This window comes from Chiloscyllium plagiosum, unplaced genomic scaffold, assembly GCF_037043375.1.
Source record: "Chiloscyllium plagiosum isolate Xiang-an unplaced genomic scaffold, Cpla_swu_hap1 HiC_scaffold_37, whole genome shotgun sequence".
Lineage (NCBI taxonomy): Eukaryota > Metazoa > Chordata > Chondrichthyes > Orectolobiformes > Hemiscylliidae > Chiloscyllium > Chiloscyllium plagiosum.
In genome coordinates this window covers 23857701-23870308 of record NW_028270175.1, presented here as the reverse complement: position 1 = coordinate 23870308, position 12608 = coordinate 23857701, and the positions used below count along the sequence as shown (strand labels likewise).

The 12608-nt window shown below is 46.1% G+C and overlaps 2 protein-coding genes across 3 annotated transcripts in view; both read left to right on the top strand.

Annotated features, from left to right (window-relative positions):
* The first annotated feature begins 1251 nt into the window (after nucleotides 1–1251).
* On the top strand, nucleotides 1252–5153 carry mrpl20 (mitochondrial ribosomal protein L20). The gene is made up of 4 exons (XM_043675811.2): nucleotides 1252–1410; nucleotides 1567–1677; nucleotides 3250–3327; nucleotides 4798–5153. The coding sequence occupies exons 1-4, from the start codon at nucleotides 1324–1326 to the stop codon at nucleotides 4969–4971; spliced, it is 450 nt and encodes a 149-aa protein (XP_043531746.2). The 5' UTR covers nucleotides 1252–1323; the 3' UTR covers nucleotides 4972–5153.
* Nucleotides 5154–10662: 5509 nt separating this feature from the next.
* ube2j2 (ubiquitin-conjugating enzyme E2, J2 (UBC6 homolog, yeast)) overlaps nucleotides 10663–12608 on the top strand; it is a 32798-nt gene continuing 30852 nt past the window's right edge. The window contains exon 1 of one of the 2 annotated variants that reach the window (XM_043675810.2): nucleotides 10663–10852. The gene's annotated coding sequence lies outside the window, so the exon portion shown is untranslated. The remainder of the gene's footprint in view (nucleotides 10853–12608) is intronic. The other variant, XM_043675809.2, reaches the window with a different exon arrangement.

Here is a 12608-nt window from a genome sequence, read left to right as displayed (position 1 = left end):
TCCCAGCTCCTGACCTGTTCTTGTAGCCACAATATTGATGGGGCTGTTTCAGTTTGGTTTCTAATCAAAGGTAATCTCCAGGATGTTGACAATGGGGGATTCAGCAATTATAATGCCACTGAATGTCAAGGGGAGAGGATTAGATTCTTTCTTTTTGAAAACAGTCATTGCCTGTCACTTGTGTAGTGATATTTACTACTTATTATTGTCCCAAGCATGGATATTATCCAAACCTTGCTAGACACAGACACAAACTTCCTCCACATCTGAGGATGGTGTGGAACATTAATGATTGCACAATGAACAACTTCACTTCTGACCTTACAATGGAAGTAAGGTCATTAATCAAACAGCTGAGGAGGTTTGGATTGAGGACTCAATCCCAAGAGACTTCTCAAGAGCTGAGATGATTGACCTCCAAGAATCATGACCATCTTCCTTTCTGGTAGATATGACTCCTACTAGCAGAAAACTTTTCCCAATTCTTATTGACTCCAGTTGTGCCAAGACTCCTTGATGTCACACTCAATGAAATGCTGCCTTGATGTCAAGGGCCATCACTCTCAGCTCACTTTCAGAATTCAGCTCTTTTGACAATTTTGAACCAAGGCTGCAATGGTCAGGATCTGGTGGCCCTGGGGGAACCGAAACGGAGCATCACCGAGCCGGTAAGGAAGAGGGCCTTGATAGCACTGCTAATGACACCTTCCATCATTTGGCTGATGTTTGAAAATCGATGGGTGAGGCAGTGATTCTCAGGCTGGATTTGACTTGCTGGAATATATCCAGGCAATTTTTCACATTGTGGGGAATGCCACTGCTGTAGCTTTACTGGAACAGCTTGGAACTAGGGCGGGGGTGCCGGTTCTGATGCAGAAGACTTCATTATCGCCAGAATGTGGTCAGGGCTCAAGGAGTGCTTGAACAGGGATCTGGAGCTCTATTGGAACCGCTGGCTTAGTTAAAGTACCAAGAGGAGTGGAATAAAGTTTTTAAACTGTATATTTCAAGGGAGATACACCACGTTCTAGAGGAGTCACGTTGCGTTCTAAAAGAAATACACCGCGTTCTAAGACAGAAACACGGTGTTCTAAAGGAAATACACCGCGTTCTAAAACAGATACACCGCGTTCTAAAAGAAATACACCGTGTTCTAAACGAAACACATCGCATTGTAAAGGAGTGATGCCATTTTCAAAAGGCCGCGGGTTGATGCAGGAGCTGAGGTTCCGCCCACCTGGAGGTGGAGCTCACTGAGGACCATTACCCGGTGTGTGAGAGGAGGCCGAGTTTGGCGAGAAGCGGAGAGTACCGGAGCCGCCAATGGTTTTCCTGTCGCTGTCCCGCTGGATCCGGAGCCGAGGGCCTGACCGTTACTGGCGGGTCCAGGAGGTGCTGAAACATGCCCGGGTGAGAGAGGCCGAAGTAAACTGCATCGGGTCCTGGCCTAGCGGGTGGATGAGAGAATCCGGCACCTGAGACCTCCACTTGGATGCCTTTGGCTGTCCCGGGCCTTTCCCATGTCATTGAGACCCGACTCTCATGAGAGCCTTTCTTTTTCCGCAGCATTTCCGAGGCAGGAAGAACCGATGTTACAGCCTGGCTCTGCGGGCGGTGCGGAGAGCCTTCCTCTATTCCACCAAGGCCAGGACACCCAAGAAGCGGAACATGAGGACGGTAAACGGGCAGGCGGGACAGACCAGGGGTGGCCGCACGTACTGGGCCTGGGCAGTCGAGTGAACCCTGACAGGCAGCCAGCCCTCCGAGGGCCGTAGAAACTGATGTGGTTCTGCTAAAGATCGGCAAGTCGTACTGGGCAGATATCTAACTCCTAGTCATGGTCACAGTCTGCAAGTGGCTGGACCAGGCCCGTGGGGAGAGAAGGGGTCTGTTTGAACAAATTTGAGGTTCGGTCATCTGTACAATTGGGAAGGTTTGAGTAAATACAATCAGGAGGCAGTTTGAATGGGAAGGTGGTGAACTGTGAGGCTTCGGGTCAAACAGCCTCTCTTAAATATTTTAGGACCATGATCAAGAGTTGAGTTCACACACAGTGGTAGACCTTCAGAATAACAGAGCAAGAACTAGTTCATACATTTGTCTTCATAAAGGTACGATATTGGCAGTTTTCCAATTGTCTGGGACTTGCCCAAATCTAAAGGTTCTTGGAAGATTACTACCAGAACATCCACAATGTCTGTTGTTATTTCTTCTAAAATCCTATGAAGCAACCCATCAGGGCCAGTGAACATATTGGCCTTTTGCCCTATTTGTTTGCCTGAGTCTTCCACCTCCTCCTCCCACCCCCTCCTTCCGCATTTAACTCTGTGATTATTTAGTAATTTTGGAATGATGTTAATGTCCACTCTGTGAAAACTGATGCAAAGTACTTCTTCAACTGCTTTGCCATTTGCTCTTTCCTCATTATTATTTCCCCAGCCTCCTTCTTTAAAGGGGCTATGTTCACTTTGGTCTCTATCATGCTTTTCATAAATTTACAGAAACTCTAGTTGTTTGTTATTATATTATTTGCTCCTTTGCCCTCTGTGTATTTTCTTTTTGTCTGGTCGTTTTTCGAGCTTTCTGAAACCTCTTGTTTATCACTTTGCCATGTTATATTTTTTCTTTCAATCTGGTACTATCCTTCCCTTCTTGGTTCATCGTGGTTAGTTATCCCCTCCCCTAGAGTCCCACCTTGCCTGTCCTCAGCGGGTAACTGTTAAGTATTGTTCCTGGTAATTATGTCTCTGTTTTAAGTGTGCTGGTGTTTGGAGATTAATAGGAAGTGCACTAGACTTTCATTTATTGCTCACCCCCAGCTGCCCTATCCCACCTGTTGCACAAAGCTGCCCCACTTTAATATATTTACAAACCTGAACTATTGACTGCAAGAGAGAGTGAACCCAAACCCACGTTAGGGAGACGCTGTATTTTAAATCATCAGAACGGGCACAAGTAGGCAAGTACAAAAACAAATTGCTGGAAAAGCTCAGCTGGCCTGGCAGCATTTGTGGAGAGAAATCAAGAGTCAACGTTTCGGATCCAGTGACACTTCCTCAGAACAGATGCTGCCAGCCCTGCCGAGTTTCTCCAGCAATTTCTGGGTTTTTCTCTGATTTCCGGCATCTACAGTTTTTTTACAAATAGGAAGATAATTCACCTGACTTCCATTGAAAATGTACCTATCCTAAACATCCTGTATTAACCCAGTTAAAAGGAGATCTTGAAAAATGTTTTGTTCTGTTTCAGCTTTGGATAAACAGGATAGCAGCTGCCTCCCGGGAGCATGGACTGAAGTACCCCATGTTGATCAGTAACCTGGTTAAGGTGAGGTTGCTTGTCTAAATGGACCTGACTGACTTTCAAGGGTCAACAAGTTAAATTTAATTGAGGTCATAGTCTCTGGCACTGTATATTACATTTGATTCTGTTGGTAGCAGGCACCTTGTGGATGCTAGGCCCATTCAGGACTTGAACACACAATCTAGCTGCCACCTCAGTTGAGGACACATCAGAGGCATTGACCTTTGCATGTGGTGTCAGGCAACCCCAGCTGACAGGACTGAAGACCATTGTGGGAGTTCTCCCAGTGCCTTGGCCAACAGTCACTGTTTTTTGTATTTAAAAAATCATTATTCCAAGTTGCTGCTTTAGGATCTTGCTGAGCATTGCCACAACCACTGTTTGGAGAGCAAAAGGCTTTCTGCTTGCAAAATAAAACAATTTTCTTCCTTTTGAAAAGCTTTAGGATGGGTACCATGAAAATACGAAGTCTGTAAGTGGTTCATCTTTCTGCCATGTGCAGTCCAACAGAGTGCAGGAAAGCTAAAGTAAATAGCAGAGCAGGAATGATCACTTATTTTGTTCCATCTTGTGTATTAACATTTTGGGGGAAAAAAAATAGATCTCACTAAAGGAATTCCCTGTTGCAGCTTAGAAATGACGGTGAAGAGCAGAACCACAAATCAATACATTCAGTTCCTTCTTGCGTATACATTGTTCTCTCGAGAGCATCAACATGAGCTGCTCACTCTCTGAGGTGGATATGTTGCAGGGCTCAGCGAACAAACATCAATATTAAGTTGCCCAAGGTGTTGACAGAAAATGGCCCAGAGTGTAGTCTGCCTGATGGCTGCTGAAGCAGAGACAAGGTTTGAGAGTAGTGCTGTCAAAGGTCAAAGACCAGGATCGTTAGCAACTTTCCAAAATGATCAGCGGTATAATGTTGGTGTGTGACCAGGCTTGACGTGGACCTTTTCTGTGTATTTCTAAATTGAGTATCACAATGAACTGAGCATGCCTAACTAGTGTGGCTTCATCAACAAATTGTTGCACCAGCTGAGGTTACCGTGGGAGACTCTCCTTTGCAATCTTTCCCCTCCTGAGGCATGGTCATCCTCTGGTTAAACCACTACCAGCTCACACACTGTCTGCCTCTCTTTCTCTCTCTCTCTGTCTGCCTCGCTCTCTCTCTCTCTCTCTCTCTCTCTCTCTCTCCCTAAGCCTCTCTGTCTATCTCTCTCTGTCTGTCTGTCTGTCTGTCTGTCTCTCTGTCTGTCTGTCTCTCTCTCTCTCTGTCTCTCTCACTCTCTCCCTCTATCTCCAGTGAGTGGGTATCCCAATGACCTGGTAGGACTATGGCGACTTACTGCGTTTCGGAAAATACTTTCAATGTATTGAGCAGGACTGCGTTTTAATAAGTCATTTATATCCTAAGACTTCAAACAAAAAACTACTTTTGAAAATTGTTTGACGTGCTTTTCTGCTAACTGAAATGTTTGTTCTATGTTCAATTAGTGTCAGGTGGAGTTGAACAGGAAAGTCCTTTCGGATTTGGCCATATATGAACCAAAGACATTCAAGTCCCTGGCAGCATTGGCAAAGCGAAGGAGAGAAGAAGGCTTCCATGATGCACTGGGTGATGGCCGAGAACCCAATGGTGTGTTTTCACGCATTGTACATTCGAGTTAAGGATGGAATGTGAATACTTGATGCAAACACTTCTCACCATGACTGACTTTACTCCCATTTTAACGAAATGTTTATGACAGATATTTGCTTTTCCCAAGACTTTTGGTCACTTTATGGGCTTGACTGTGTTGAATGAGAATTACGTGTGGAATCCATTGAATAAAGATTTTTTTATATTGAAATGCAGTAACTTGCTGGGTGAGGGAGAGGTGGGGTGAGCGGGCATGCTGGCTGGAGAAAGAAGCATTTGAAATCCTCCTGAGGACTTTGGTTCATTCACAGGAAATGGGGTGGAAAGGGGTGATGTTGTTGTGCTGTGGAATGAGTGAATATGTCGGCAAGCAGGGGGTTTTGTGAGAACCCTATTTGTCAGATTGCAGGTTTCCTTGCCTATATCCTTCTCATTGTTTCCTTCCAATACTGTTTACAGCTTAACCCAAACTGTAAGTTATGTTGTATTTAGTCACTGGCTGCCTTTTTATGACATGACATACACCTGGTCAATCAAACACAATGCCTCTCCTATAATATCAATGTAATTGAGTTAAAACACTTCACTAGTCCAGGAATGTCTGTGAAAATGAGACACATTATAGTTGGGGAGTCCAGAACTAGAGGGCATAGGTTTAGGGTGAGAGGGGAAAGATATAAAAGAGACCTAAGGGGCAACTTTTTCACGCAGAGGGTGGTACGTGTATGGAATGAGCTGCCAGAGGAAGTGGTGGAGGCTGGTACAATTGCAACATTTAAGAGGCATTTGGATGGGTATATGAATAGGAAGGGTTTGGAGGAATATGGGCCGGGTACTGGCAGGTGGGACTAGATTGGGTTGGGATATCTGGTCGGCATGGACGGGTTGGACTGAAGGGTCTGTTTCCAGGCTGTACATCTCTATGACTACTGTTAGCTGGGCCATTGTTTCTGTAAGGGAGCTATGACCTGGCATTCTTAAGTAGAGCTAACTCCGAGTGACTCCAACAGTTGCTACTGCTAACCATTTGGTAAGTCAGCCTTCGACCGAGGTCACAAATTTGAAACCATTGATGGAAGTAGAATGCAAAATGGGATTTTCTGTTATGGAGAAGGTTGTTCAGTTGGGATACCAAACCCCTGGAAGCAAATTCCCTGGGAAGCTTCAAACATATAACAAGTTCTTGAAGAGTTAGGATTTGGGTTCTGGGGACAGAGGAACTGGAGCATGCGATTAAATTGGACCCCTCCAGCCTGGACACACAAGCCTGATTTGGTCCAAATTCCGTTACTGAAATTTGCAGAGATTGACAGCAAAAGTTTTCAAAGTGGCTGGAAGTGTTGCATGTTTTAAACAAAAACAAATCGCAGAGACTCTCCCTCTTCACTTTAATGGATGTACATTTTCTCCTACCCCTCCACGGCTCTGTCCCATCTCTTGCACTGATATCTATCCACTCTCTCCCTCTGTGTCTTTCCCTCAGCTTTCCTATTCCATCATTTACTTTCGTTTATTCCCCTCTTCACTCACTTTCTCCTGTACTCTCCGAGTTTCTGTATCCCTCACTGCCTCTATCCCACACCTCCTCTATTCTTGTTCCTTTCTGTCCTGCTAAGAGAGAAAGCTATCTGGAATTTCATAGGATTCACTCATGAAAGATTTGCCTGGGTGTGAGGTAAGTGTCAAAGATCAGTGATTGCTCGATACACACTGAGCTATAGACCCTGACTTCAGTTCCCAAGGTTTGTTTGGATGGGATTGGGAAAAGTTGCTGTCCTGGATGGGAATCCTAGATGAAAGTGGCATCTGATTATCTGAGCTGCTGAGTCAGTTTGTGTCTGGAAGCTGAAGGATCGTGTGCACACACACACAGACAGGGATATATGTGCTTCATGTCCATTAGTGACCACATCACAGCTAGTCTGGTCAATTGAGGCTTGAAATGTGTTTGGGAAAAGTTGTGGTGGAGTGGAATTTCTGTGTTACCTGTTGAAGGAGTTGGAGAGCAAGGATGTCTTGCTGCAATTAAACAGGGCCTCAGTGAGACCACACCCAGAGTACTCTGCAGTTTTGATCATTTATCTGAGGAAGGATGTCTTTGCTAAAGAGAAAACACAGACTGACGTATCAGAGGTTGAATCACTATTATGTTGGCTGGAATTCAGAAAGAGGACGATCTCATAGAAACCTGTAAAATTGTAATAGGGTTAGATAAGATAGATGCAGGAAGGACATTCTTAATGGTGAGGGAGTCCGGGGTCACAGTCAAAGGATAGTGAGTGAACCATTTCAGCTTGAGATGAGAAATTTATTCACCCAGTGAGCCTGTGTTTTCTGTGGTAACGAATTCCAATTGAGGCCAAGACATTGTATGATTTCAAGAAGGAATTGGATATAGCATTTGGGGCTAATGGGATCAAAGGATAAGGGGGTGGGAGAAAGCAGGAACAGGCCATTGAGTTAGATGATTGGCCATAATAACAAATGGTGGAGTATGACCAATTCCAACCAGAAACCCAGGTCTAAAATACAGAAAACAAATGTAATGTTTCCTGAAAACATGATAGTTGGCTGTTACTTTGGTTGCTGCCTGCTGAACAGCGCACTGATAGAATCATAAGAGTCAGATCAATTAGAGCACAGCAGATCTTGTAGCAATTGTTTCTGTGCTGACTCCCACCAAGAGTAACTTGGTTGGTCCCACTTCCCATGTTCTGTCCCAGTGTAAAAAGGTCTTTGTGGAGCTGCCCAGGGAAAGGGAGAGGGTGATATTCATTTGATAGAAACAGATGCTTGGGACAATCAGGGTTTGCTTTCAGTTTATTTATGTTTGACCCTTATTCATCCACCAAAGCTCCCCAACATGAGGCAGGGATATTTGAAGCTTAACGCTGAGGTAAAAAAATCATATACAGCTTGGTGATTTGTGTTTGAGGGCTGGAGCTCCATTGAGCTGGGCTGCAAATTTCAGGGCCATGAATGCACCTGTAGGTGGGATAAGCAACTCTAAAATACCTTACCTTGAATGTGAGGGGAATTGGGAGCTGATGTTGATTTATGGAGAGTGTGTTGGCAAACACTTGCTGCTGTAGTTTGTGGATGGCGGAGTTTTTCTTTTATTTGTTCATCAGATGAAGGGATCACTGGCTGGGCACCTGAACTGATTGGCCTACCAGGCCATTTCTTATGACACCCAGGAGTCAACAACATGAGCGTGGATTTGGAGTCATAAGTAGGCCAGGCAACATCAGATTTCTTTCCCTAAGGTGTATTATGGAATCAAATGTTCTTTTAATGCTAATCAGGTCATTATTGTTTAGCTTTGTTTTATATTTCACTATCTGTCACAGAATTTGAACCCATTGTCTGTCGAAGTCTAGTCTAGGACACAGGATTATTACCACGACACCATTTCCTCAGGAAGTGACATGGCTAATCCAGTGCTGGATATCCTGTAAATAATGACTGCCATGCTATGCAAAGTGCCAAATATATTTCAGAGTCTCACCTTCAGCATGCATGAGAGGAGTATTTGGCTGACAGGTGATATTGTTTACAATACAAAAACAGGCCCTTTGGTTTATCATATCCGCACTGGTTATCAAACATCCATCTATTCGAAACGCTTTTTCCAACATTTGGCCCAAAACCCTTGTATGCTATGGTGTTTCAACTTCTCATCTAAATAGTGAAGTGCCTTGAGGGTTTCTGTCTCTCAGGCAGTGAACTCCACGCATCCGGAGCCCCATAGGTGAAAAATACTTTCCTCAAACCCCCTGCTCCTTACCTTAAAACAATACTCCTTTGTTATAGACTCCTTTTAAGGGGAGAAGTTTCCTCCCCCAACTATCCTGCCTGTGCCCCTCAAAACTTTGTACACCTCAGACATCCCAAAACCTCCTCGTTCTCCTGAAAACATCTCCGCCTCTTTATTGGGTTAAAATAAAACAAAGAACTGTGGATTGCTGGAGATTGCAAATAAAAACAAGTTGCTGGAGAAACTCAGGTGTGGCTGCATCTGCAGAGAAATCAGAGTCAGTATTTTGAGTCAGGTGACTTCATCAGGACTATCTAATGGGTTGATGGGGAAATATTTTGGAGGAGAAAGTGAGGACTGCAGATGCGAAAATGTGTTGCTGGAAAAGCGCAGCAGGTCAGGCAGCATCCAAGGAACAGGAGAATCGACGTTTCGGGCATAAGCCCTTCTTCAGGAAATATTTTGGCAAAGTTTAGAGACAGATTGGGTTTCTTGTCAAGTGAGACTGAAGAGATCAAAAGTGGCCTGAGAGCAAGTGGGCATTGACACTGACAATCATTGTAAACTAACATACATCTGTTAGAAGTTAAAAATCAAACAAAAACAGGTTTAATTGGAAGCACTAGCTTTCGGAGCGCCGCACCTTCATCAAACGGTTGTAATGAAGGAGCGGCGCTCCAAAAGCTAGTGCTTTCAATTAAACCTGTTTGACTATAACCTGATGTGTGATTTTTAACTTTGTACACCCCAGTCCAATAACAGCACCTCCAAATTTTACATCTGTTAGGGTCTGCTTCGTTTGGAGGTGACTGGGGTTAAGAGTTTTCCATCCAGATGTGATTAGTTACACCAGTTCCTGCTGTGTAGGAACTGAAGCGAGAGTGAATGAGTGAACAGCTCATGTTAAACTGGAGGCCACGCGAGGACTTAATGAACTGGTGGAGATGCGTGAGGGGTGCTGCCAGCGGGAGTGTGAGCACATGGTGTAGCTCCGGGAAGGGCCACTAGGGGGAGTGTGTGAGCACATGGTGGATATCCGAGAGGAGCCACTAGAGGGAGTGTGTGTGAGCACATGGTGGATATCCGAGAGGAGCCACTAGAGGGAGTGTGTGTGAGCACATGGTGGATATCCGGGAAGAGCCACAAGGGGGAGTGTGTGAGCACATGGTGGATATCCGGGAAGAGCCACAAGGGGGAGTGTGTGAGCACACGGTGGATATCGGGAAGAGCCATTCGGGGGAGTGTGTGAGCACATGGTGGATATCCGAGAGGAGCCACTAGGGGGAGTGTGTGAGCACATGTTGGATATCCGAGAGGAGCCACTAGGGGGAGGGTGTGAGCACATGGTGGATATCCGAGAGGAGCCCACTAGGGGGAGTGTGTGAGCACATGGTGGATATCCGAGAGGAGCCACTAGGGGGAGTGTGTGAGCACATGGTGGATATCCGAGAGGAGCCACTAGGGGGAGGGTGTGAGCACATGGTGGATATCCGAGAGGAGCCCACTAGGGGGAGTGTGTGAGCACATGGTGGATATCCGAGAGGAGCCACTAGGGGGAGTGTGTGAGCACATGGTGGATATCCGGGAGGAGCCACTAGGGAGAGGGTATGAGCACATGGTGGATAGCCGGGAGGAGCCACTAGGGGGAGTGTGTGAGCACATGGTGGATATCCGAGAGGAGCCACTAGGGGGAGTGTGTGAGCACATGGTGGATAGCCGGGAGGAGCCACTAAGGAGAGGGTATGAGCACATGGTGGATATCCGGGAGGAGCCACTAGGGGGAGTGTGTGAGCACATGGTGGATATCCGAGAGGAGCCACTAGGGGGAGTGTGTGAGCACATGGTGGATAGCCGGGAGGAGCCACTAGGGGGAGTGTGTGAGCACATGGTGGATATCCGGGAGGAGCCACTAGGGGGAGTGTGTGAGCGGCCCGAGCCGGGCGCCCGGATGGGTTTTGCTGCTGCACCAGGCCGGGCCCGTGGCCGCCATATTAGCGCCGCCGCCGCCGCCGCCGCTTTTCCGTGGTGCCGGGATTCGGTTCATTTTCTCGGGGAAGGACAGGCGGCGAAATCCCGCCGGGGTGGCGATCCGCGGTGCGGCTGCTCGGCCAGGATCCCGTTCAGAAGGCGCTGGAACTGGATTTCATGTCGAGGTAAATACCGAGGGCCTGCGGGCGGAGGACGGACGGGAGGGAGGCCTGAGGTGTCCGGCTCGGGCCTGGGGGACAGAGGCGGCTCGGTGCCGGGCCTAACCCGACCTCCCCACCCCTCTCCCCACCGGCTCCATCCCCTCCGGGTGTCGCTGAGAGCAGGGGAGTGTGGTCTCTGAATGAGTCTCTGTGACACCCGGAACTCCCAGTGGGATAAAAATACAAATTAAATCTCAGCCTCATGATGCTGCTCCCTGTCTCTGATCCCTGAGAGCCAGCTCCCACCATTACCACCCCGTCAACAAAGCGGCTTTCGGAAATTTGAGCTGCCAGCTCCCTTCACCGTGTTGAGTCTTTGAGATCCCGAGGAGGAAACACGCTCAGAGGTTGCTGGAGATACTCAGCAGGTCCTGCAGCTTCTGTGGAGAGAAAACCGTTCACTTCTGAAGAATCGAAACGTTGATTCTCCTCCTCCCCCCCACAGATGCCGCCGGACCTGCTGAGTTTCTCCAGCATTTTCTGTGTTTGACTGGAGAATAGCTAGTGTGGCACCTTTATTGTGGAAGGATAACAGGTATAAACTGGAAAACTAAAGGCCAGTGAGTCTATCGAAATTTCTCATGAACATAATCTTAATTTGGAGAAGCAAGGATTAATCAAGACCAGCCAGGGTCTTTGTCAGGGAGTCGTCATGTCTGACAGGTTTGATCCAGACTTTGGGAGATAACGAAATGTGTGGATGAAGGTAGTGCAGTGGATGTAGTTGGTATGGATATTGTAAGGCTTTTTCATATGGGAGACTAGTCAAGAAGGTAAAAGCCCATGGAATCCAGAGCAAATTGAATCTAAATTTGGCTTAAAAGCAGGTGATTGTTGAAGGTTGTTTTTGTGATTAGAAGCTTGTGTCTAATGATGTACGACAGGGTTTGGCTCTGGGTCCCTTGCTGTTTGTAGTGTACGTTAATGTTCTAGACATGAATGTATGAGTTTTGATCAGTAAGTTCACAGATGATACAAAATTTGGAGGTGTGATAAATGTTGACAAGGAAAGCCTTAGACTACAGTATAATATAGATGGTCTCATCAGATTGCCAGAACAACAGCAAATGGAATTTCATCCTGAAAATGTGAGGTGATGCATTTTTGTAGGACGAGCAACAAGGGAATACATGATGAATGCAGGATGCTAAGAAATACAGAGGATCAGAGGGATCTTGCGTGCAAGACCACAGTTTCTTGAAGGCAATATGATAGGTGGATAATGTGATTATGAACACATAAGCAGTACTTGTATTCAATGCCTTAACTAATAAAAGACAAGAGCGGGGTTTATGATGGAGCTGGATAAGATATAGTTAGGCCATAATTAGAGTGCTGTGTGCAGTTCTTGTCATCACACTATATGAAGTATGTCATTGCACTAGAGAGGGCACAGAGGAAACGTACAGGATTTTGCCTGAGCTGGTGAGTTTAAGCTTTTAAGACTAGATAGGCTTGGCGTTGTTTTCCTTTGATTAGAGAAATCTGAGGAGTGACCTAATTGGGGTATACTACAATGGGGGTCATAAATAGTAAGAAACATTTCCCCTTAGAAGGATCCATAACCCATGGGCATTGATTTAAGGTAAGGGCCAGGAGGTTTAGAGGGGATTTAAGGAAGAATTTATTTCACCCAACAGATGTTAGGTATCTGGAGCTCACTGCCTGAAAGAGACAGAATCACTGCATATTCAAGTACAGTATTTAGATGATCACTTGA

Coding starts and splice junctions, on each gene's coding strand:
- mrpl20 (XM_043675811.2), top strand. CDS start 1,324: ATGGTTTTCCTGTCGCTGTCCCGCTGGATCCGGAGCCGAGGGCCTGAC. Junction 1,411..1,566: donor AGGTGCTGAAACATGCCCGG/GTGAGAGAGGCC, acceptor CTTTTTCCGCAG/CATTTCCGAGGCAGGAAGAA. Junction 1,678..3,249: donor AGAAGCGGAACATGAGGACG/GTAAACGGGCAG, acceptor GTTCTGTTTCAG/CTTTGGATAAACAGGATAGC.